Below are 26,786 nucleotides of genomic sequence, written 5' to 3'. Positions count from 1 at the left end.
AGAGGTATTAGGTTTTGGAGTTCAATAAAACCTGTTATGGTTATTCTTAAACATAAAATGCCTCACCTCATTTTATTTGTGAAAACCTACATTGGTGACCTTGATGCTCCAGGATGATTCCAGAGTTATTGCATATACAAGGCAACGCAGTAACTTTAAAATCGCCAAAGTTTTGGGAGCAAAATGCCACTGCTTGGTTCACACAAGCCAAGTCCTAAATCCTGCTTTGAGAAATCTCCGCTGACAACACCGAATTCTACTATGTGGTAGCGTTGCTTAGCAACTCCATGGCTGCGAGTGTAGTGAGTCTGTTTAAACAGCGATCCCCAACCACCGGGCCATGGACCGGTGCTGGGCCGCGAGGAAACAATATGATTTGGCGATATGAAAAATCTTTCCTCATTCCCTGTCACGCCCACTGTTGAACTTGAACGCACGTGAGGTCATTACCCGCGCGTCATCTATGTCAGCGCGGGAAGGAGATCGACTCCTCGAGCTTGCAATTGACGGCGGGCTGAAAAGTATGTCTGACATAACGTCTCTGCCGGCATTCTGGATCAAAGTCAAGGCTGAATATCCCGAGATAGCCACGAAAGCAATGAAAACGTTGCTTCCATTTCCAACATCATATCACTGCGAAGCAGAGTTTTCTGTGATGAATGCAAGGAAAACTAAATCATGGAATAGACTGGACATAAGGAAGCCCCTTCAGGTATCGCTGTCTCCTATCATCCCTCGATAGGACCGTCTTGTTGCAGGAAAACAAGCCCAGGGCTCCCACTGATTCAGCGATACTGGTGTGTTGCAATGATTTTATATGTTCATACGGGGAAAATATGCGCTGTGTGTTTAATATCCAAACGTTACTTAAAACGTTATGATGCTATTGACTTACTTATATAACCATATAACAATTACAGCACGGAAACAGGCCATCTCGGCCCTTCTAGTCCGTGCCGAATGCTACTGTCACCTAGTCCCACCGACCTGCACTCAGCCCATAACCCTCCATTCCTTTCCTGTCCATATACCTATCCAATTTAATTTTAAATGATAATATCGAACCTGCTTCTGCCACTTCTACTGGAAGTTCATTCAACACTTACTTCAAGCTTCCCTGTCCTCCCCTGATAATTGACTTATCGCTATATTCATGCGAGGAAAATATGCGCTGTGCGTTTAATACCTTCCTTCAGTTAGTCCTGACGAAGGGTCTCGGCCTGAAACGTCGACTGTACCTCTTCCTAGAGATGCTGCCTGGCCTGCTGCGTTCACCAGCAACTTTGATGTGTGTTGTTTAATATTAAATTCGTTAAATAAACCCTTTTAGAAACGAAATTGAGTGTATTAGTCACTTATCACCTATATTCATGTCGTGATTAACCCCCCCCCCCAACAGAACCGCCAAAAACAATTTGTGGACAAAAAAAATCAGCAGGGACACGTGCGCAGGTCACGCATGCGCACTGGTGCCCGCGCAAGGCTTCATGGTCCTTGTAGTCTTTTTCTGGGTAAACCCATACTCTTGTCCGTTGGCAACCCTCACCACCCCTGCGCCCCCCCTCCCCCCTCCCCCCCCCCCCCCCCCCGTCGGCCTGTCCGCAAGAATTTTGTCAATATTAAAGCGGTCCGCAGTGCCAAAAAGGTTGGGGACCCCTGTGTTTAAACACTCGCCTGAACACAATAACTACCAATCACTGAAAACTCATCTTTTACGGACTTTTGGACTATTGGAGTCTGAGTGCAGCAAACAGTTGCTCTCCTTACCCGCCGTCGACAATGGTGAGCCTTCAAAGGTAATGGATTACATGCTGTCTCTCCTGGGAAATCACCAAGCTTATTTTATTTTTAAAGAACTCTTCATGCAGCAAATGCCCAATCAAGTTTGCATAGCCCTTGCACCCATGATGGATTATAGGGATCCTGCTAAAATGACTGATGGTCTACACTCAGCTGGGCAGCGATATATCACTCCTCCTCTTTTCATTACACCAATTAGCCTGGTTAGCAAGGCCCTCAACATACGGACGCTTGTGGCTGCAAAATGGATGATGACGGGCCTGTGATTTTACCATGCACGCTTCGGTATGAATGCTAGAAAGTGCCAGCTGCTTTCTAGCTTTGACAGTGCCAGCGCATCAGGACATCAGAGGTCTGTGAACACCGTGAGATTCAGCTGCCAGGGCCAGCTACTGTTCATTATGGACACCCTTTCAGGGCAATGCTTCGTATGTGACATAGGTGCTCAAGTGAGTGTGCTGCCAGCATTGCCTATTGATGCAACACTCACAACACGCTGGAGGAACTCAGCAGGTCAGGCAGCATCCGTGGAAATGATCAGTCAACATTTCGGGCTGGAACCCTTTGTCAGGACTGAAGAGGGAAGGGGCAGGGGCCCTATAAAGAAGGTGGGGGGAGGGTGGGAAGGAGAAGGCTGGTAGGTTCCAGGTGAAAAACCAGTAAGGGGAAAGATAAAGGGGTGGGGGAGGGGAAGCAGGGAGGGGATAGGCAGGAAAGGTGAAGAAGGAATAGGGGAAAACACAATGGGTAGTAGAAGGAGGTGGAACCATGAGGGACATGATAGGCAGCTGGGGGAGGAGGCGGGGTGTAATAGGGATAGGGGAAGGGAGGGGGAGAGAATTACCAGAAGTTGGAGAATTCTATGTTCATACCAAGGGGCTGGAGACTACCTAGACAGTATATGAGGTGTTGCTCCTCCAGCCTGAGTTTAGCCTCATCATGGCAGTAGAAGAGGCCATGTATGGACATATCCGAATGGGACTGTGAAGCAGAATTGAAGTGGGTGGCAACCAGGAGATCCTGTCTGTTGTTGGTCTTAAGGAGTTTTAGTGCACTTTGGTGTTCAATAAAATGTGTTACAGTTTTTCTTAAAATAGAATGCCTCACTTTGTTTTATTTGTGATAAAACTACAAGAGTAGCAAATGAGGAAATCTTGCAGAAAGTCAGAATAAGGAGAGAGCTGATATCAACAATCAGGAAATGGCAGCTGGAATTTCTGGGACATGTACTGAGGAAAGAGAAGCTCGAACATCTTGCAGTGACAGGAAAAACTGCTGGAAGAAAAAGTCGCAGATGACAGCACATAGCATTCATGAGTTACGTAGGAGGTTGGATAGGCAAAAGTTTTGCAAAGCTTATCATAGTTTCTCAGATTAGAGAGATGGCCCACGTCACACAGCACATGATGACAATGATGATGACGCCTTAGATTTTTGCACAGCACAGCACTAGTTTTATGTATTGCGTTGTACTGCTGCCGCAAATAAAAATTAACAAATTTCATGATGTATGTGAGTGATGATAAACCTGATTCAGATATGGAACTCTGCTGTGGACTGAGAGTGGGAAGAGGGAAGGGAGAGGGGAATCATGGTTGGGAAAAGGGGAAGGGAGAGGGGAGGGAGTGGGAGTTAACACTGGAAGTTAACAAATTTCACGACACATGCCGGTGACAATAAACCTGATTCTGATACTCATTGTGATTCAGAGAGACATTCTATAATGATCAATAAACCAATTGTTTGGAATTGCCTGGTGTCTGAGGGCTGGGTATGTCTGCACCCATGCCACGCACCCCCATCCCCAGCCCTAGCACTGACTCCTTCTCTGCCACCTGTCCCACAACCCTCCAGCAGTGATCCACCCACGCCATTCCCAACATCCTTTTCAGACAGCGGTGAGAATTGAATCCCCAACCCTGGCGCTCTAATAGCATTATTCTAATCGTCACTTGCCACCCACCAATTTTCCTGTCATCTGCATGGGGATCCAAATCTTTAATGCATACTTATTTCTCCTGTTTTAATGTATTTAAGTGATCCCAGTGAATTTAAAGAGCTCTGAGTCCATGAAGGGTGTCAGTTAATGGGAATGCAAGCTCCTTGTCCGATCCACTATACCTTTAATCTTTGTTATATTTGCAATTTGTATTTTATTAGTGCCGGCACTCCGATTGTTTTTGCTTGCTAGGCCTCGTTGCCGTGGTGACGGTTCCTGGTCGCGGAGCTGATGACGCTAATGTTGGTGGCGCGGATGGATGAGGTGTGAGGCAGGAGAGGAGGCCCGGTGTGAGGGAGATGGCGGCAGCGGTAGCGCCCGGGCGAGGTTGGCGGCTGTTGGACCGCGTGTGTGTGTTGCTGCGGCGCGGCAGCAGTTCGGAAGGCGGGGAAGAGGCGGTGCTCGAGGGGCAGCACTTGGCCGACATCGTCCGGCAGCTGAAGGGACAGCGGCTGCTACAGACTGAGGTGTTGATGTGCATGCGTCCCCTTCCCCCATCCTCAAGGAGCTCTGCACGCCCCCTTCCCCAAACCGTGCTCGTCTTCTCTCGGGGGCGCGTTTGCTCCCCCTCTCCGACACTTCGAAGGGCGCAATCATTCCACCACCCCCACCCGCCACTCTCCCAGGGGCGCGCTCACTACCCCCGGGGAGGGACTTTCTCCCCCCGTGCTATTACCCCGGGCAGATGCACTCTTTTCCCTCGCCACTGCCCCTTAGGGTTTGTTCAATCACCTCTGTGCCATGTTTACCTCCTGTTCAGGCTGTGCTTGCTCCCCCAACCCAAAAGTGTCATATACATCCTTCAGGGGAGGGGGGTAAACTCACCCACCTCCCCCTACCTCTGTGCCGGTGCAACGTTTGCCGTATGCTTTCCACACTGAAACGATCGTTGTCATAGGCATACCCCAGCACCACACTTACTTGTGCTTCCGTGCGATGCTGAACACCCACAGCAGTGTACGCGTCCCTCCAGTATGCCTGCATACCCCCCCCCAACACAGTCCCTCAAACCCCACCCAACCCGGCCCTGCACATGCATCGACCCCCGAACCCGTTTGTTTAATCTTTTCATTTTACCGCAGAACCTATCTGATGTGGGAGCGCTGATTGGCATCAGCAACAGCCGGCTGGCCTCAATCAGGACCAGGTGAGGGACAAGCTGGTAATCACTACCCTGGGGATCCTCAGCAAGCCAGGCAGTGCCCGTGGGGAGAAGACGAGGCTGTTCCAGGGCTTTTAAATATGAGAATAAAAGACCATACCATAAGATATATAGTGGCATGCAAAAGCTTAGGCACCCCGGTCAAAATTTCTGTTACTGTGAATAGTTAAGTGAGTAGAAGATGAACTGATCTCCAAAAGTCATAAAGATGAAGCAACACACACAAAATGCTGCCTGGCCTGCTGCGTTTCACCAGCATTTTGTGTGTGTTGCTTGAATTTCCAGCATCTGCAGATTTCCTCGTGTTTGCAAAGTTAAAGATTAAACATTCTTTTCAACATTTTAAGCAAGATTAGTATATTATTTTTGTTTTGTACAATTTTAGAGTGGGGGGGGGAAGGAGCACCATGCAAAAGTTTGGACACCCCAAGAGATTTGAGCTCTCAGATAACTTTTACCAATGTCTCAGACCTTAATTGGCTTGTTAGGGCTATGGCTTGTTCACAGTCATCGTTAGGAAAGGCCAGGTGATGCAAACTTCAAAGCTTTATAAATACCCTGACTCCTCAAACCTTGTCCCAACAATCAGCAGCCATGAGCTCCTCTAAGCAGCTGCCTCGCACTCTGAAAATTAAAATAAATGATGCCCACAAAATAGGAGAAGGGTATCAGAAGATAGCAAAGCATTTTCAGGTAGCCATTTGCTCAGTTCGTAATATAATTAAGAAATGGCAGTTAACAGGAATGGTAGAGGTCAAGTTGAGGTCTGGAAGACCAAGAAAACTTTCCGAGAGAACTGCTCATAGGATTGCTAGAAAGGCAAATCAAACCCCGTGTTTTACTGCAAAAGACCTTCAGGAAGATGTAGCAGACTCTCGAGTGGTGGTGCACTGTTCACTGTACCTTCATGGAAGAGTCATCAGAAGAAAACCTTTCCTGCGCCCTCACCACAAAATTCAGCGTCAGAAGTTTGCAAAGGAACATCTAAACAAGTCTTGTGGACTGATGAAGTTAAAATAGAACTTTTTGGCCGCAATGAGCGAAGGTATGTTTGGAGAAAAAAGGGTGCAGAATTTCACGAAAAGAACACCTCTCCAACTGCTAAGCATGAGGGTGGATCGATCATGCTTTGGGCTTGTGTTGCAGCCAGTGGCACGGGGAACATTTCACTGTTAGAGGGAAGAATGAATTCAATTAAATACCAGCAAATTCTGGAAGCAAACATCACACTGTCTGTATAAAAAAAACTGAAGATGAAAAGAGGCTGGCTTCTATAACAGGATATTGATCCTAAACACACCTCAAAATCCACAATGGACTACCTCAAGAGGTGCAAGATGAAGATTTTGCCATGGCCCTCACAGTCCCCTGACCTAAACATCATCGAGAATCTGTGAATAGACCTCAAAAGAGTAGTGCATGCAAGACGGCCCAAGAATCTCACAGAACTAGAAGCCTTTTGCAAGGAAGAATGGGTGAAAATCCCCTGAACAAGAATTGAAAGACTCTTAGGTGGCTACAGAAAGCGTTTACAAGCTGTGATACTTGCCAAAGGGGGTGTTACTAAGTACTGACCATGCAGGGTGCCCAAACTTTTGCTTTGGGCCCTTTTCCTTTTTTGTTATTTTGAAACTGTAAAAGATGGAAATAAAAAAGTAATCTTGCTTAAAATATTAAAGAAATGTGTTATCTTTAACTTTATGCCTTTTGGAAATCAGTTCATCTTTACTCGATTAGCTATTCACAATAACAGGAATTTTGACGGTGGGGGGGGGGTGCCCAAACTTTTGCATGCCACTGTAGGAGCAGAATTGGGTCATTTGACCTCTTGAGTCTGCACCGTCATTTCATCATGGCTGATCTATTTTTCCTCTCAGTCCCAATCTCCTGCCTTCTTCCCTTATTCCTTCATGCCCTGACTAATCAAGAATTTGTCAACCTTTGCCTTAAATATACATACAGACTTGGCCTCCACAGCCTCTTGTGGCAATGAATGCCAGTTTCATGTGTTGTTTAATTAGGTTCTCTTTATTTAGTTTTAGGACTTGCATGAAGATCTGATCACATTTTAGGTCATGTTAATGCAGAAATAGAGAAAATTCTACAGGGTTCACAAACTTTCTAGCACCACTGTACATAAATTCATGACAGGCTTAGAAAGGGGAATGTGCATTGTATTTTTCCCAGCATTCAGGAAATCAGAAACTAGAGGTCATGGGTGTGTGGTGAAAACAAGAGACTGGGAACATAGGTTTAATAGGAACATGAGGGGTAAGTTTTACCCTCAGAGAGTTGAATGAGCCATCAGAAGAAGTTGGTGAGGCAGGTACATTAAAAGACACTTGGACAGGTACAGATGAACAGGAAAGGTATGGTAAAATCAAGGCCCAACTTTATTCGCCATTTACATCTATTAAGATGGCACTGGTGAATCTCTGCGACTTCTGGCTGGTGGCTGATGAAACAAGGAAAGCAACTAAATACTTTGTTAATCAGTTTTTCTGGCAAATGACCATTGCTAACAATCCCTTTGGAATTGGCTGATGGCAGTGTAGAATTGCACCAGTATGTTCTGGGGAAGGGTGACATTTTACAAAGAAGCTGGAATAAATGTGGGTCGATGGGACTAGCTTAGATGCGCAGCTTAGTTGGAATGGACCTTTCCCTAGAAGCCGGTCCCTCAAGACGTCCTGTTTTCAGTTGGTGCTGATTATTTCCTGTGTCTTTCATCCTCGCAGATTTGAAGGTGTTTGCCTGCTGGCACTGTTGGTGGCTGACAGCCCCACTGATGTATTCCAGGACCAATGCATCTCCTGGCTTCGGGCAGTGCAGCACATCATCCAGGTAAGCAGTGGACTGCATGCTACTCATTTGTGTCTGCCTACCTCCGGGTGGGGGAGAGAGCACAAAGAAAGTCCAGTTACTAGCTTTCTATTGACCCCTGCTTCTCTTGCAGTCCCAGGATCCTCAGACAACAGTGGAGCTGGCGGTCTGGGTACTGCACGACCTGCTAAGGTATTCATCCCAGCTTCCTGAGCTGGCCCGGGAGGTGTCCATGAACCACATCCCCAGCCTAGTAACCTCACTGCTGGCGCTGAAGCCCGAGGTGAGTAACAGAATCATTGCATCATACAGCACGGAAACAGGCCTTTTGGCCCAACTTGTTGATGCCAGCCAAGGTGCCCACCAAAGTTGGTTTCATTTTGGAATCCAATTTATTATCTTTAAAGATTAGTATACATCAAACCATTCAAAACATCCAGTGAAATGTGTCATTTTGTGTAAAATGAAACCAGCAAAGGTTTTGCTGGGTTGCCATGCTTTTGGTGCCAACATAGCATGCCCACAATTCACTGGCCCTAGCTATATGTCTGTGGACTGTGTGAGGAAACCTACGTGATCATGGGGAGAATGTATAAACTCCTTAAAGAGGAGTTTGAATCCGGAGCAGGAGTTGAATCCCGGGCTTACTGATGACTGCTGTAAAGTGTGGCTCTAACTGGTGTACTACCATGCCATATGATGTGAAATTTGTTGTCCTGTGGCTGCAGTACGGTCCAAAGAAAATCATAGTTTATACCAATGAAGTAGAACTCCTACATTCTGAACTGAGCATTTATTTATTTAGGTTTATTTATCACATGTACATCGAAACCTACAGTGATGTACGCTGTTTGTATTAACAACCAACATGACCGAAGGATGTGGGAGGGCAGCTCGCAAAAGTCACTAGATATTCCAGTGCCACAGCATTCAGCAAAACAACAAAGAGTAAGCAGCACCAACAAAACAAGTCAATGACAGCACAAGTCCCTTTTCCAGCCCTCCTTCCCCCCCCCCCCCCCCCACCACTGGAAATTCAGACACACACACAACACACAGACAGGTCTCCACTGCCCTAACCCCTTGGCCAGGCCACCTCCAGTCCGTGTCTTGGATTCTTGCAGATACCAGCCTTCCAGCTTCATTCCAGGAGACCAGTGATGGGTTTGACCTTTAGGTCTCGACTTCTGAAATAAGCAAGAGCCGTACTAAGTCCAGTACTGTTACTGCAAATTGGTTGGGGGGTGGTGGTCATACAACCAGAGGTGGCTCCGGTTGCAGAAACATAAGTTGCATTGGAAGCCATTCAGCCCGTCAGAAAGTGCTCTTTGGAAGAACTGTATAAACTAATGCAGCTCTTAAGGTCAGCCCATCCTGAGTAGATTTTAAATGTACTAGGAGCTCCTTTCACCCCCACTTTCAAGAAGTGTTCCAGAGTCCTGTTGTGACAGAACAAAGTCACCGGAGAGTCACTGAAGCCGGTGGATATACAAGTCTTTATTCAGCAAAACAAGCAGGCATCATCTTGGAGACGCTCTTGGAGGAAGAGGCCGCCTTACAAAATATTACATTTTACATGCTAAAGATTAAAGATAGCGGCAGGACAATTCTATAGTTACAATGTAGCCGCAATGCTTCCTTTGAATTACATACAATTTTCAATTTGATTAAATTGAATTCAAGTTTAATTGTCATTCAACCATACATGAATGCAGCCAAACGAGATAGCATTACTCCGGGACCAATGTGCAAAGCACCCAGCACAAAGCATGCATAGATGAAAGATACAGCCACTCAAGAGTCCAAACACAAGCCATCCATCCAATGGCACGGAAATCTACCAACCACAAAACAGCTTGCCTTCTGCTGAGCGAACACTGGAGGTCAGCACTGACTCCAGCCTGGAGTGCTGCTGTACCTTAAGGCCCTGAATCCATTCAAATACCTAGACCTTCATACCAACAGTCCAGGCACCCGAAATGAATTTTAATCTCCCCTGCCTCTGGGCTACATTCATGCATATGCAGACATCACAGGTTAATGGGATGTTCCTGGTTTGCAGTCAACCCCAGCCTGCAGCTCCATTGTTCTGAGCTGCATTTTAAATTAAACCTACCGTCCACCTTCAGATCTGAGGACTGGTTGCTGTTGAAATTAATATTTGCTATATTCCATAACTTCAGAATACACTGTAACAAGTCCCACAGTCGAGTTGTCACATCATGAAGTGCACAAGCAGGCGATTCAGCCACTGAGCCTGTGTTTACATCATTCTCCTCGGGTTATAGAAGATGTATTTGGAGCTGATTTGGTGCATGGTAGTGTTCCGGATTCTGTGTTTGTTAGAAACGTTTTGTGAATTCCAGCTCCAGGTTTGGACATTACCCGCTCTGCCATCCAGTGGGAATCGTTTAACCACTCCATAAGTCCAGCCAAGTGTCCTGACCTTTTGTAAGTGTGGCATCTGTTTGTGCCTATGTTAAGTGTGACTGTTCTGTTTCTGCCTAATCCTTTGTGTCCTCACTAGTGCCATGTTGCTGCCATGGATGGGATAAAGACCTGCATGACCTTTTACCCCCGGGCCTGTGGATCGCTGAGGGTAAGAAACATTCTGTTCTGTTGGTGCTGGAGTCAGTTGTCAGATGGTTTTGTTTGAAGGTGAAGTACATCTCCATTTAGTTTTACAAGGCCTTTGCTGGGTCAAAATCCTTGAACTCTTCCCATCTAACACTTTTTTGGGGTGTACCCAGACCACAAGGACTGCAGTGGTTCAAGGTGGCAGCTCGCCACCACCTTCCCAAAGGCAACTAAGAATAGGCAATAAAACCTTGACTCAGCCTGTGACGTTTGAATGAATATTCAAAACAAAAAAAAAATTAACAGCACATTTATAACTTCATTCCCTTGGGTAGTGTCTCTTGGGAGGTATGTTAAAACTTGCCCCTCAGGCTGAATGGAGAAGTTTTGAGTAGTATGACGTATGGGTACAGGACACGTGATGTTTAAAATGGTCGCAGTATGATATTGGGATACTGAACTGTTGAGGACGTGTGTCACTGCATAACACCGGATTCAGTAGTGGTAGGGATTGGTCTGTCATTTAGTAACACTGGGGTGCAGGACTGATGGAAACGGGTCTGTCAGTAATACCGGGGTACTGTACCGGTGGGGACAGCTCTGTCACTAATACTGGGGTACCGTACTTGGGACAGGTTTGTCAATGTGTAACACTGGGGTACAGTACCAGAGGGGACGGGTTTATCACTGTATAACACTGGGGTATAGTACTGCTGGTGTCTGGTCTGTCACTGTAACTCGGCGGTATATTACTGGTGGGGACGGGTTTGTAACGCACTGTAACGCTGGGGTACAGTACCGAGAGGGACAGGACTGTCACTAACACAATGATGGTCAATCTGTAACCCCATGCATCCCTTTTCCCACAGGGCAAGTTGGCTGCTTATTTTCTCAGTAAGCTGGATTCTGCAAGTCGGCATGTACAAGAGGTGAGCACTCATCTCTGAGTGGGTTTTGGCCTTCTGCGTTTCGCTGGAATGATGTACCAAACATTATTTATCTGGTTGGATGTGAGGGAATGATTTTCTCAAGCTCTTTTCAACCTGCCCCTGGATAATCTCTTCCCTTAAACGGCTGACCAGCTTAATTTAGTTTGGACACAAGATTCTGCAGATGCTAGAAATCTTGAGCAGCACACATAAAATACTGTAGGAACTCAGCAAGTCAGGCCTCATCTGTGGAGAGAAATATTCATTTGATGTTTTGGGCCGAGACCCTTCATCAGGACTGTGAAGGGGGGGGGGGCAGAATCCAGCATAAGAAACTAGGGTTGGAGGAGGAGTGCAAGCTGGTAGTTCATAGGTGAGACCAGATGAGGGGGAAGGTAGATGGGTGGGAGAGGGGATGAAGCGAGAAGCTATGAGGTGTTAGGCTGAAAAGGTAAAGGGCTGAAGAAAAAGGAGTTTGATAGGAGGGGAGAGTGGACCATGGACAAAAATCGAGTTGGGGAAAGGAAAAGGAGCTGTTGGGCAGGTCATGAGGCCAGCGGCAAGGAGCATGACCAGATGGAGGGGATGGCCAGGTAAAGAGAAAAGGAGGGGTAAGAAGGGTACCAGGAATTGGAAACAGAGAGAAGGGAAGGGGGAGAAAATAACTCGAAGTTGGAGAAATTAATGTTCATCTCATCAGCTTAGAGGCTGGAAAAGGTAAAAGGCTGAAGAAGGAATCTGATAGGACAGTGGATGGACAAAAAAGGAGGTGGGGAAAGGAAAAAGAGCTGTTGGGAAGGTCATAATGCCAGAGGGAGGAAAAGGGAAGGGATAAGAGATGGGAAATAGAGTGGGGTGGGGGAGAGACTAAAAAGAGGAGCAATCACAGGAAGTTAGAGAAATCTCTGTTCATGCCATTAATTTGGAAGCTGCCCTGATGGAATATGAGGTGTTGCTACTCCAATCTGAGACCAGCTTCACCATGGCAGTAGAGGAGACCGTGAACAGGCATGTTGGTGTGGGAAAGGGATTGTAGCTCCGATCCCGCTGAGAAGAAAAGAGTAGAGTGGCTTGCGTTTATTCACGGTCCTGGCTCAGCGTTCACTGCCACTGAAGCATTAAGGTGCGGTTGCTTGTCCTATAGGAAATGCAGCAGCTAATTTACAGGCAGAAAGTTCCCACTGAAACAGATGCAGTAGGACTTTGAGTATTACATATGGTTTTGGTCACCCTGTTTTGGAAGGATGTTGTCAGACCAGAAAGAGCGCAGAAAAGATTCACCCAGATGTGGCCTGGACTTAGGAGCCAGTGTCACAGAGGAGGTTGTATAGACTTTTATTCCCTGGAATGCAAGAGATTCAGAAATAACCTGTTAGAGATGCAAAGGATCATGAAGGGTGAATGCCTGTAGTGTTCTTCCCAGGGAGCAGCAGGAAGCAGTTGTAAAAACAAGAGAGCGTAAGTTTAAAATCAGTGGTGATGGATTTAAAAGGGGCATCAAAGGCAGCTTCTTCATGCATCGGTTGATGTGTGTTTGGACCTCCCTGTCTTCCTTTGGATTAGTTTAATGTTTTGAAGGTATAAAACATAAGAGAAGTTTGCAGGCAGATGGGATAGCTTGCTGGGCAACACACCCAGCATGGACGATGTAGAACACAGAACGCAGCTCACAATGTGCCAACCTTATGACCTACTTCATGTCACAATTGATCTCACCCTCTCCCTCCGACACAGCCCACAATCCTCCATTTTTCTTTCATCCAAGTGCCTATCTAAGAGTCTCTTAAATGTCCCTAATGTACCAGCCTCTGCTCCCACCTCCGGCAGTGCGTTCCAGACACTTGCCCTGGCTGAAAGGCCCGTTTCCGTGCTGTATGACTTTAGCCCGGTGTCAAATCCCCATATTTCAATGTCTGACTCACTTGCTTGTATCCTCTGCATGTTCTGTAAGCTCGTTTTCATTGATCCCCAACTAGTCAGTACTTTGGCATGGGAGGGGTGCATGGCTGGTGGGACAGGAACGAAGTTCCAGAGGTTCGAACACCTCTGCTTATTTGAGTTATTAATAACTCAGTATTATTATTAAAGAGGTGCTGGCTGATAATCATCCTCAAGCAGCCTGCTGTCACCGTACAAGTACTAAAGGCTTCCCCTTCAAGCCCCACCATGGGGAAATTCAATTGAGACATATGCTCAGTGATCTTTGACCGTGGAACGATTGTTGGTACCAAACGGGATGGTTAGATTATCTCAGAAACTGCTGATCTGGGATTTTTACAAACAATAGTCTCTAGAGTTTATAGAGAATGGTGCGATAAACAAGGAACATCCAGTGAGCAGAGCTGCTGGCGAAAGTGTCTTGTTAATGAGAGGGGTCAGAGGTGAATGGCCAGACTGGTTCAAGCTGACAGGAAAGTGACAATAACTCAAGTACGGTGACGTGTTACAACAGTGGTGTGCAGAAGAGAATCTGAATGCCCCTTGAAGTGGATGGGCTACAGTAGCAGAAGACCACGAACATGCGCTCTGCCACTTTATTAGCTACAGGAGGTATCAAATAATGTGGCCACTGAGTGTAAACAATCGATGAAGCAGAGTGCACTGATATTTTCTTTATAGGAAAACAGATTTGGTTGGTGGAAATATTAGCGTGGGGCCAGGGACAAAAGTGTTCACTGGCATATAGTGGGGTCTGGTACAAATTGCTGGAGACGTAACCTACCCCTGCACTAACACTGCTGCAATGGGCCCAGCGCTGGGAAATAGAATCAACTAAGGCTCTGCCTGTCATGGGCACGATGGGCCAAATGGCCTCATGCATCATAAAACTGGAGAAATAATTACCGGGTACCCTGAGCACTTATTGAAGCAGCACACTGGTGTAACACTGCGACAGCACCGGTGACCCAGGTTCAATTCCATTGCTGAATGTAAGGAATTTGTATGTTCTCCCTGTAACCATATGAGTTTCCTCCCACATTCCAAAGATGTATGGTTAGTACATCTAGTTATCATCATCATCATTATGTGCCGTGTCGTATGACATTGAGCGATTGTGGTCTTTTGACCATGATTGTTCTTGGCAATTTTTTTCTACACAAGTGGTTTGCCATTGCCACCTTCAGGGCAGTGTCTTTACAAGCCAGATGACCCCAGCCATTATCAATACTCTTTAGAGATTGTCTGCCTGGCATCAGTGGTTGCATTACCAGGACTTCTGATATGCATCAACTGCTCATATGACCATCCACCACCTGCTTCATGTGACCTTGACTGGGGGAACGGGGGTGGGAGTGGTTGGGGATCACTAAGCAGGTGCTACACCTTGCCCAAGGGTGACCTGCAGACTAACGTAGGGAAGGAGCTCCTTACACCTCCTTTGGTAGAGATATAGCTCCATTCCATCACCCAGTTAGTTTGTCCCATGGTGTAACCGGGTAGCGCTGGCTTATTAAGCCAGAAGGTTCTGTTACTGTGCCGTATCTCTCCATTCAGAAAATAGTTAACCATTTTACTACTTCTACCAAAGTGCATGACCAGATATTTCCCAATACTGTATTCCATTTGTCATTTGTTTGCCCATTTCTTGCAAATTTCTAAATGATAGGGTCTTTCGGGAGACACCTGGATGGCTACATGGAGCTTGGAAAGGTAGAGGGCTATGGGTAAAGCCTGGTGGTTCTGGGGTGGGGACATGTTTGGCACAGCTTTGTGGGCTGAAGGGCCTGTATCGTGCTGTAGATTTTCTATGTTTCTGTGTTTTACTGGAGCAACTCACTGTGGGAGGGGGAAATGTGATTATTTGTCACATGTACATCAAAGTATTGAAACATGGTGAACTGCATTTTTTTTTTGCATCAATTCAAATGAGTGAGGGTTGTGCTGGGCAGCCTGCAAATGCTGCCATGCTTCCAGTGCCAACGCTCAACCACTGTGGTTGGGTTGACTGTCAGTATTTTGCACCGCACAAGCTGCTTAAACCCTGGTCCCTCCGGCAAAGCAAATATACTGACTGGTGTCTCTCTCTCTCTCTCTCTCTCTCTCTCTCTCTCTTCATTCTCCTCCCCCCACCCAGCTGGCCTGCCAGTGTTACGTTTTGCTGCCGGGTCTCGGCACCGGCTTCGCTCAGGGCATGAAGTACACGGAGTCCTGGAGTCAGCAGTTGCACTGCCTCCTGGCCACACTGCATAGCCTGGTAGGGGAGATGTATGCAGAGATGGAAACAGGTGAGGGCTGCCTCGTCGCTTGCGCCTTTGAAAGCGAACCTAACATTCACTGGTTTCTTCCTGGTAAGGGGAATGATCCCTGCTGCCATTGCAAGGAGTTAAGGTTATCATTGTTGTCGTATCTTATTACATCTCCTTCCTGTGTTGGCACAGGGTTCTGTTTGATCCTGATGCTTTTGTGATTCTAAAGGTTCTTTGGAAGTTAAGAATGAGGCATAAAAGTTGTTGCTTACAATTGTTTTATTGATAAAGAGCAAAGGACAGAAGGGAAGAAACATGGTGAGAGAACAAAGACAGAGAAAGAACAAAAGGCCTCATACCAGACTACTGACACCAGTAAATTCCATTGATTAAAAAATCTAGTGCTGAAAAAAAGGATCTAGTGCTTTCCCAGCGTATATCATGAATAAACTCTTCTTGGGCTTTCATCCGAGTACGGGTATTGGTTATAACTGATGTTTCAATGACAAGCTCTGCCATATTCATCAGGGATGATGTCTGGCCATGTCTGGTCTGGTGGTATTCATACCCCAGTAGTCTGTTTCTCCTGATTGGTTGGTTCTCAGCCAATCAGGTTTCCGCACTCCTACCTCGCATACAGTCGAATTCCAGATCTAACTTACAGCAAGACCTATCTTTGTTAAAATTCTTTTCCTCTAGTTTCATTTCAATGTCATCCTTTATTAGGCGGTCCCTAAGGCCATTGGTATAATACAATAGTTTAGTGCTGTCGAAGTCAATCCCATGACCATTGCAAATACAATATTCTGTCACCGCTGACTTCTCCAAATTGATACACCTCCTGTGCTCTTTGATGTGGGTTTCTATTGTGTGTCCCATCTGGCAGATATACACTGTTCCGTATTCGCAGGGAATCCCATAAATGTCAATTGACCTGAGTCCCAAGTTACCTTTGACCCGCATAAGCTGTGATTTGAGTTTCCTTACAGGTTTATACATGGTATTAATACAGAATTTCTACAGGATCTTGGTGATCTTTCCAGAAACAATGGAAATATAGGGAAGGCAGACAGTAGCAATGGGTTCCTCCTTGTTAAGTTTCCTGGTTTTTCTGTCGGCCGTATTAAGGGCCCAGTTGTTTCCTTCACCTTGTAGAATGTCGTGTGTAATTGTCTTATTTCCTCGGGATGACTGTCCGGGTCCAAAATAGTTTTCACATGCTTAATCAAAGTAGAAAGAGCTGCTCTACGTTGGGAGGCGTGATGGTGGCTGTTATCGTTGAGGTACAGGTCCGTGTGAGTGTTTTCCAATAGGCGCAATGTCCAAGGCTACCATCCAGTTAACGTTGTACTAGTGTTACGTAACCGGCAACAATGACTATCAATTGAGACAGGTTATATAAAAAAACCAAACAGTTATTAAACACCAATAAACGATAAGGGAAAAAAAAACAAACGAAATCTTTAACTGGAAGTTAACAGATATGCAGCCGTTCACCAGTTCGCCACTCGGCTCTGGTTCTTAAAGCGTTAAGTGCGAAAACAGTTCTTAAAGCGATACAGTCAGATATAGTTCTTAAAGCGATAACTTCGAAAGTCCAACAGATTTACACGTTCAATTGGGAGAGACTTCTCTGGAGAAGGATTTCTTCACAGATGCAACTTTACTGCTGGTTCTGTCCACAGGATTCACGATGCCGAAAATAAACAGTTTAAATCGATTGACTTTAAATTCCTTTAAAGAGAGAGAGCACCTTTTTGCATGAACTCCTTGCTTTTTCTGGCAAGAGTTATCTCGATGCAGGTAGCTACTACTCCCAACGAAGACTCAATAAGGTCGATCCTTTATTAAACTGCCAAACGATGTTGACTCCTCTCGATCCTGTAACTTCGATAAATTCTTCACTCTCCCTTCTAATGTTGGAATTGAGTAAATCAACACATCTAGCAAAAATTTCCAGTCCAAATAATATGGTATTTTGCAACAGAACGCACAACTGTTTTAAAAATGAAACTGCGTCACAAAAACAAACACACAACAGAAACGGAGATACAGCACGTTCTACCTGGAAATATACAAACTCAAAAAACCAACTGCGCCACCTGGGTCAACCCTTATATAGTCATGGGGCACATGTCATCACGTGACCTCACATTGGCGGGAAAATCACATCAGGTGACTTCCAAAAGACCATTAATCATTCTCACAAAAAAAACCCAGATCTCCTTGAGCATGTAACACTAGAATGTCCAGGAATGGGAGGAAACCATTCTTTTCCATCTCCATCATAAATTGAATGTTTGGATGTATACTGTTAAATAGTCGTGGAACTGTTGGAGTGCCTGGAGTCCCTGAAGCCACACTACAAAGGTGTCATCAACATATCTGAAGAAGCATTTCGGGCGTAAGGGCGATGAACTCAGAGCTCTCAAAGTCCTCCATGTAGAAATTAGCAATAGCCGGCGACAAGGGTGATTCCATGACCACTCCGTCTGTTTGTTCATTGCTGATCCCCTTACAGAGGAACTATGTCGATGTAAGGTATGTTCAAAAAGGTCAATGGTACCTTTATCAAACATGGACCACAGGAGGACCAAGGTGTCCTTAATGGGAACTGTAATGAACAGGGATACCATGTCGGAATCGACCATTATGTCCTCTGGGTTCAGCTGGATGTTGGTTGTCATTTTTACGAAGTCGATCAGATTCATTATGCGATGCTCACAGCCCCTAACAGACACAGCATTGTTGTTTAATGCTTAGCGAGGTAGTAAGTTGGAGAATCTAACCCATTGACGATAGGCCTCAGGGGGAACCTTCTGTGTGTATTGTTGAAAGCCCGTAAAACCTTGGTGGTACTGGTGCCTGAGACAGAAATGCCTTGCATATGTCTGCTGGCAGTCCAGATTTCTTCAGTAAAGCAGAAGTCATTGTCACAATCGAATCCGTGGGATCCCGCTGAGGAACTCTAAGTGGATCATCCTGAATCTTGGAATTTCTTGTGGCATTCCTCTGAGTACATCAGGACGGTTGCATTTCCTTTATCCACAGGCAAAATCATGATGGTTGGATTTCACCGTAATGTCCGGAGCCAGTCACTCTCCTTTTTTAATGTTCAGTTTCGGCAAAGCAGCTGTTTTGAGGGCCATGCAGACCTCCATCCTTACCTCCTCCTCGGTATCCGGTGGTAGTTTTCAGATTGCTTGCTCTATTCCGCCAGTGTAGTCTAGTGAAGTTTAGCCCCTTGACGAGGACCGATCTGGTCGTCCTGTTGATGCATTGCCCAGTTTGACTGATGACAATCCGTTCTGGGTCCATTGGTGGGATGGCTGTACTTTGGATAGTTTGTTGTATTTCCTGACCTGCCTCGTAGTGTTCCTTCATGAAACGAGTTCACCTTGGGCAGTGGTGGACCTGTCGATGTACTCCCAATCATGCGGAGGCTAGAGGGCTGACAATTCCAGGTGAAGAGACAATTGTCTGTTCACATTGATGATCAGAGCGAATCTAATGTAATGGACAAGCTTCCTAATCAAAGCTTGGCTGGCTCGTAGTAGAATGCATTTAGCCGCCGGAGAAACCACCACACAATACAACCTCATGAATTTAGGGATGATGTCCTTGTCCCGGCATCTCAGGAGGAAGTCTAAAAAACAAAGAAGCTTTGCTTTCTCTTACGCAGTAATTCAAAGCGATGAATATTGCGGTGAACTTCCTCCCTGTAGAGATAAGTGAAAAAGGACCTAGTGTTTTCCTGGCGTATATGATGAAGAAACTGTTCTCGGGCTTCCAGCTGAGTACGTATTGAATATAACCAGCACTTCGGTGACAAACTCCATTATCTTCATCAGGGATGATGCCGGACCATGTCTAGTCCTGTGGTATTTATACCCCTTCACAGTCCAGAAGAAGGGTCTCGTCCCGAAATCTCGACTGTTTGTTCATTTCAATGGATGCTGTCTGACTTGCTGAGTTCCTCTAGCTTTCTGTGTGTGTTGCTGTGGTACAGGTGGATGTTTGATAGTTGGTAAGGATGTGCTGGGTAAGGATTCCTTGCTGCTGTATGTCTACAAGGTACAGCACAGTAGCATAGCAGTTAGTGCATTGCTTTGCAGCGTCAGTGACTGGGGTTCAAGTCCTGCTGCTGTCTAAGGAGTTTGTACGTTTTCCCCATGACCGCGTGGGCTCCCTCATTTCAAAGACGTACCAGTTAGTAGGTTAATTCGTAAATTGTATAATTGAGCGGCATGGGCCTGTTACTGTGCTGCATGTCTAATTTAAAATTAAACTTTAAAAAGTAACAATTCTACACCCAAATCCAACTGCTCCATTCCTGTACACTGTTCATAACCCAAACAGTTTGCAAGTCAGAAATGTCTGCCCGGCATTATATTTAAAATAAAAAAAATTGAGTTCAGCCTAGGGCATTTGATTCGACCACTCAGCTATATCCACGAACTGATTTCCCACAAGGCAGACAATTCTCGGAGTGGCCATCTCACTGGTCTCCCATATAGACCATATAGACCAGACCAATCAGGTGTTTTTAAACCTGGGAAGGATTTGTGTTGGTGAGAAACTAGCATTGTAGACAAACAGCAAGGTTGTTATTATATTACAGAGAATAGGTGAAGTAAATAAAATTTTCCCTCAGTGGAACAGTTGACTGAAAATAAAGATACATATTTTCTCGCAGGGAGTGGTGGGCTTGTGATTAGCTGTAGAGCACTAGTGCTCAGAAAGAAGCTGTTCGGCCCATCTAGAAACACCTGTCTGTTTTTCTGCCTAGTCCCATCTACCCATACCCAGAATGTAGCCTTCCACACCCCTTCAATCCACATACCTATTTTATATGTTGCATTCGAACGTGCATCCACCACTTCCACTGGCATCTCGTTCTGCACTCGCACCACACTCTGAGTGATGTAGTTCCCCCTCAGATTCCCCTTAAATATTTCACCTTTCACCTCTGATCTCTGGTTCTAGTTGCACTCAACCTGGGGAGGAAAAAGCCTGCATGTATTTATCCTATTTATACCCCTTATAATTGTTATGTCTGTGTAAGATCTCCTGTCATTCTCCTATGCTCTGGAGAATAAAGTTCCAACCAACAGTACTGTCCAATGTCTTAGGCACATTTATTTATTTTTATACTTTTGCACAGTACTATACTTTTCAATGTTGAGTGGAGAGTGAGTTTGTAAATCTGGCTGGAGCAAAGGTTGTTGGGAATGACAAGGGTGGGGTACCACAGGACGGGTGTGGGACAGGTGGTAAAAAAATGGGGTAGGGAGGGGATGGTTAGGACCCACACCACTAGGTTCAGGAACAGTTAATACCCCTCAACCACCAGGCTGTAGAACCAGTGGGGATAACTTCACTTGCCCCGTCATTGAAGTATTCCCACAACTAACGGACTAGCTTTCACGGCCTCTTCATTTCATATTTCTTGGTATTTATTGTTTATTTATTATTATTTCTTTTTATATTTGGGCAGTTTATTCCCTTTTACATACTGGTTGAATGCCCAAGTTTGTGCAGTCTTTCACTGATTCAGTTATGGTTATTGGATTCATTGAGTATGCCCACAAGAAAATTAATGGCAGGGTTGTATGTGTACTTTAATAATAAGTATACTTTGAACATGAGCAGTATTTAAAAGCCATCTAGATGCATAGATGAATTGAAGACATGTTGAGGCCATGGACCAAACACAAGTAGGTGGGACCAGTCCCTTGAGCATCACATATGGTGAGGTGAGCTGAAGGGCTGGTTTGCACACTGTATGACTGCATGAATTGATCAATTGCTACAGTACACTGATGATGCTGAAGGGAGGAAAGACAATTGCAGCAAAGGCTGAAAATGAAACCTACCTTTCGGAAATGTATCAATAAGATTGAAAGAGTATACAGGAAATTTACAAAGGCATTGCCAGGACTTGAGAACCTGAATCGTAGGGAAACATTGAATGGGTTAGGATGTTATTCCCTGGAGCCTAAAAGAATGAGGGGAGATTTGATAGAAGTGTAAAGTTCAAAGTATATTTATTATCAAAGTACGTCTACTTTATACAGCTTTGAGATCCATCTCCTTACAGCCACAACACAATGAAACTCCAAAAGAACCCATTAAAGAGACTAATACCCAGTGTGCGGAGAGAGAAAAAAATGGGAGGAGTAGGTAGGGTGAATGCAAACAGGCTTATTTCATTGAGGACTAGAGATCATGGGTTAAGGGTGAAAGGTGAAATTTTTGAGGGAAACCTGAGGGAAACTTCACTCGGAGGGCAGTGCCCGTGTGGGGCAATTTGCCAGTGGATGTGGGTTCAGTTTCAGCATTTTAGAGAAATCTGGATGGGGAGGATATAGAGGGCTATGGTTCAGGTGCAGGTCGATGGGACGAGGTAGAATAATAGTTTGGCATGGATTAAGTGGGCTGAAGAGCCTGTTTCTGCAATGTAGTGTTCTATATAATTGCAACATTGGAAATAAAAATAGCATCAATGACAATGCTGCCCTCCAGTGTTCACTTGGTAGAAGAACAGCCTGGACCAGGAGAAATTACTGTCAATCTAGTCACGCCCCACAGGGACTTGGGCAATATTATTAAAATATTTTTTTTTCTCTTGGTGACTTTTTTTTTAATGAATTGTAACCATATGTGCTATTTGTGCTACGTGTTATGTTCAGTCTGCTATGTGCTCGTTGGTACTGATGTTCCACCTTGATTCCGGAGGAATGCTGTTTCGTTTGGCTGCATTCATGTATGGTTGAATGATAATTAAACTTGAACTGGAAGCTAAAAATCTCTGCCTTGGTGAGAGCAGGTTATGCTAGAGGGACTGATCAGAGATAAGTTTGACTTTCAGTGGTGGGATGCTTGCATGGAGACGAGAGCTTGGTTTGAGTGTAGTTGGTGAATATATTCACCCAACCCAAGTCCCTTCACCCAGTTAGTTTAACTAGAAAGTTGTGCTCTGTGGAGAGGTGGTAAAACTGTGAATTTTTTATCTTGTAAGAGCAGTATAGTTAAGTGGAATTTTGCAAGACAATGTAGGCTTCTGTTGGTCATAGATGTTGCATCCTAGCTCTCTAGATGCAGAAGCCTGGGTAGTACAATATGGAGAGCAAGCTGATGCCCATGTAGCAAACTAAACCCCTCTCTACACTTCTGATGAACCCAAATGAACTGCATAAAGGATACAGTTTGGCACCAGCAGCACTGCAGGAGTTGCCAGTCAACGTTGAACTCGATGTAGTCCTTGGGGACTATTTTTCCCTCGGGATTTACTCCTGAAGCCTTCCCCGTGAGTGGGTATAGCTGCAAGGGAGTTTGAGATCAGAGTTTTCCTTCTCCTAGATAAGCTGCCAACCACGGTTGATGAACCCCATCTGTTCGAAGCTACTGGTTTTAAGGTGCTAGTAACCTGCCTTGCCCCTTCTCCTGTCAATAGAAATGGTTTTGCTGGGGTTGGTAACTGAGCCACACATGAGGTAGATTTGGTTGTCAGAAGCTCTTTGAGCTATCCCCATTACCACCCCCTGCTATGATAACCTTAAGGAACCATATTATCAGGAGACAATATTATAGGGATATTTACAGGTGATGGGAGATGACTGTGCTAGTGGAAAATTTAATTAAGCATAGTAGTTAGCATAATGCTATTAAATCGCTAGCAATCCAGATTCAATTTCTGCCACTCTTTTTAAGGAGTTTGTGAGTTTCCTCAGGGTGCTATGGTTTCCTCTCACCTCCCAAAGACATGTGGGTTAGTAGATTGATCCCATGGGTATAATTGGGCAGTGTGGGCTCATTGGGAGAGGGCTTATTACTGTGCTGTATTTCTAAATAAAATGAAAATACTTCATTTAAGATCATATGAGCATTGAGATTAGGAGCAGTTGAGGGCATTTCAGCCCCTCAAGACTATGCACCTAATGGCCTCGCATCTCCTGAGATCCGGGTTCGATTCTGATCTCCAGTGCTGAGTAGCTTGCATGCAATTGTGTGGGTTTCCTCCGGATGCCCTGGTTTCCTCCCACATCCCAAAGATGTGCAGGTCCCTTTGTTAATTGTCTGCTGTAAATTTCCCCTACTGTGAGTGGGTGGCACGGGAACTGGAATTGAAGGGATGATGATGGGCGTGGGAGAGAGAATAGGTTGCAGAGGTATATGGGAGAATGGGATTGATCTGTGAGCCAACATTGACATGGGTTGAGGTAAAAGAGAAAATCCTAAAAACATTCAGCAGGTCAAGCAGCATCTTTGGAGACAGAGCATTTAATATTTCAGGTCAATTGAAGGTCTCTGGTCTGAGAAGTTAACTTGGTTTCTTTCTCCACAGAGGCTGAATGTTCCTAGCTCTCTCTGATTTTTATCTCTGACTTTCAGCATCTGCAGGTTTTGCTTTGATTTTTGGTCACTGGGTGACACTGACCCTGGTGCACTCTCTCCTCTGCTGCAGACTCCGTTTGCTATGAGGGACCTGGAGTTGACCTGCCCCTGTCCCTGCTCTGTGAAACCGACCCCTTCCACGTGCTGCGGGTGAGACAACGCTTCTCGGCCCTGAGCAAGTGCCTATCTCTGTTTCTCTGGTAAGTCCCTGCGCTCCTCATGCCAGCGCGTGGTGGCATAAGCAGGGTCTGTGTTTGGAATTGAACTGATAATTGGTTCATTATTGTCACATGTACTGGAATACATTCCTGATAAGTTTGGATGGCATGCAAAGCTAAGCTTTCCACTGGTAAGTGCATCAAGGAAGCTTAATGCTATTACTGCACCAGCGATCCAGGAATTGGTATGTTCTTCCTGAGACCACATGGCTTTCCTCTGGGTGCTCTGCCACATTCCAAAGACACGCGGGTTAGTAGGTTAATTAATCACACAGGTGTAATTGGGTAATGTGGGTTTGTTGGACCAGAAGGGCCTTGTATCATCCTATATCGATAGATAGAGAGAAGGAAGGACTGACCGACAGAGGGAAGGAAGGAAAGAAAGATAACTGAAAATGAACACAAATTTAAGTGTTACAGCTACAATAAAGCGCAGTCCAGATAGACAAAAAAAAAAGCTACGGTGAGGCAGATTGGGAATTTGTGAGTCTTCAGGAGGTTGGGAGTGTCCTAAGCCTTGCTAGATGGGTCCATTTGTGTCAAGAAGTCACTTACCCAGTCGGTAAGCAGTCTGAGAACTTTGTTAGTAATTCATATTTTGGTCGCGATTTAAAAGAGTAGGGATGATTTATAATAAGCACAATCAATAGACTGGTTGAGAGCAGCTTGCATAGAGTCGCTGCACTCCACCACCATCGTATGTTTGCCAGTGTGCAGTGGCTTGCACAAGCGTTAGGTACCCACAAAGTGTTTACAGCCAATAACGGAAACAATCTGAGCATTGAATGATCTGACAACCAGGTACGGTAAAATGCTTGTGACTTTTGGTCTTGGATTATCTGATTTTCCAGATGATTAGATATTCTTAATAAGCCCAACACACTCTGAAAGCAAAACAGAAACTGCTGAAGGAACTTAGTGGGTTGAGCAGCATCTCTGTGTTGGTGGAGGATGATCAATGTTTTGGGGCGAGACTCCATATCAGGACAGAGAGTGGAGGGGGAGATAGCTAGTTTAGGGGAGAGGCCAGTAAGTGATGGGTGGAATGGGGGAGGGGTGGAATGGGAAAATGAAGGCAGGTAGGTGAGGGAAGGGTAAAGGTGGAGACGGAGACTGGAGGGTGATAAATAGGAACATAAAGGTTAACGGTGCTGGAGCAACACACATGCTGGAGGATCTTGGTAGGTCAAAGAGCATTTATGAGAGGAAATGGGCAGTGGAAGTTTTAGGTCTTGACTGAAATGTTGACTGCCCATTCTCCCCCAGTAGAAAAGTTCAAAGCAAATTTATTATCAGAGTATGTATATGTTACCATATATTTCCTTGAGTCATTTCCTTGTGTGCATTTACAGTAATTGCGATAAGAGAAGTTTAGATAAGGACATGGATGCGAGTGGTATGGAGTTCTATGGTCCAGGTGTGGGTTGAAGAGACTAGGTGGAATAACAATTCAGCACAGACTAGATGGACCGTAGGGCCTGTTGCTGTGCTGTAGCGTTCCCTATGTCAATTCAACTCTCTATACATAGACTAACAAGCAACCAAAGTTCAAAGTAAATTTTATTATCAAAGTACATATATGTCACCAAACACAACCCTGAGATTCAATTTCTTGTGGGCACACTCAACAAATCCATAGAATAATAACCATAGCAGAATCAATGAAAGACTGCACCAACCAGAGTGCAGAAGACAGCGAACTGTACAAATACAAAAAAGAAATAATAACATCGAGAACATGAGATGAAGAGTCCTTGAAAGTGCAAAAGAAGACAAACTATGCAAATATAGAAAGATAATACTGACATTGTGAGTTGCAAAGAGATGCTACTTGACCTGCTGAGTTCCTCCAGCATTTTGTCGCTCCAGCATTCCAACATCTGTATTCTCTCTTGCGTGTCCTGATGACTAGTGCTGGAATCTCATTCATACAGAAGATGATATTGGGGACCATTAGAGAAGAGGTGAGGGACAGATGGAGCCAGATGCAGAAGGGGAGATCCAATGAGTGAAATGTGTGGGGCATTGGTTGGATCCAGGAGGAGGAGGGGTTTGGAAGTGGGTGATTGGGGTCTGAGAGAATGTACGGGAAAGGCAACAAAACAGGAGGACCAGAGGTGGATCAGAAGGCGAAGAGGGGGGTGGGGAACACAGGAGGTCAGGGTTATCTGAAATCAAAAAAATTCTGTGATCTTACTGTTAGGTTGTAGACAGCCCAAGCAGAAGATTTATTTTTATTTTTTTATTTTATTGAGATACAATGCAGAAGAGGTCCTTCTGGCCCTTCAAGCCATGCTGCCCAGCACCCCTCAATTTAATCTGAGCCTAATCTCAGGACAATTTACACTGACCAATAAACCAACCAACCAGTACAGTTTTGGACTGTGGGAGGAAACTCACTCAATCATGTGGAGAACGTACAAGCTCCTTACAAACAGTGGTAGGAATTGAGCCCGGGAGACCTGTGCTGTAAAGCGTTGTGATAACCACTGCGCTACCCTACTTCAAAACTTCCTTGGTTTTTTTTTGACGGTTGTGTTCAGAGTTCTAAACCTATTAAGTTTAGATGAACTGTGGGAAGACTCAATTATTAATGGATAAAGTGCAGTGTAGTTGAGGGGGTGGTGGGTTGTGTACAGTTTCGAGGGTGGAAGTGGAAAAAGGCAGTGATTAATAGAACTCATCTGTGGAGTC

At 45.2% G+C, this 26,786-nt stretch overlaps 1 protein-coding gene and 1 long non-coding RNA gene across 2 annotated transcripts in view; one reads left to right on the top strand and one right to left on the bottom strand.

Annotated features, from left to right (window-relative positions):
* Positions 1-1,613: 1,613 nt before the first annotated feature.
* The window catches only part of pelp1 (proline, glutamate and leucine rich protein 1), a 60,364-nt gene continuing 35,191 nt past the window's right edge, over positions 1,614-26,786 (top strand). Inside the window, 10 exon segments of the mRNA XM_072258383.1 lie at positions 1,614-1,796; positions 3,992-4,088; positions 4,090-4,266; positions 4,882-4,946; positions 7,700-7,805; positions 7,918-8,067; positions 10,312-10,383; positions 11,231-11,290; positions 15,366-15,516; positions 23,945-24,074. Of these exon segments, the coding sequence (XP_072114484.1) occupies positions 4,059-4,088; positions 4,090-4,266; positions 4,882-4,946; positions 7,700-7,805; positions 7,918-8,067; positions 10,312-10,383; positions 11,231-11,290; positions 15,366-15,516; positions 23,945-24,074 (941 nt within the window). The 5' untranslated portion in view covers positions 1,614-1,796; positions 3,992-4,058.
* Positions 7,135-26,433, bottom strand: LOC140197861 (uncharacterized). The gene is made up of 3 exons (XR_011886043.1): positions 25,899-26,433; positions 20,321-20,474; positions 7,135-7,842 (listed from the first exon to the last, which is right to left on the bottom strand). It is a non-coding gene; the product is annotated as an uncharacterized lncRNA (long non-coding RNA).

This window comes from Mobula birostris, chromosome 5, assembly GCF_030028105.1.
Source record: "Mobula birostris isolate sMobBir1 chromosome 5, sMobBir1.hap1, whole genome shotgun sequence".
NCBI lineage: Eukaryota > Metazoa > Chordata > Chondrichthyes > Myliobatiformes > Myliobatidae > Mobula > Mobula birostris.
Note: the sequence above shows the minus strand (reverse complement) of the source record. Positions and strands in the feature narration are given on the sequence as shown.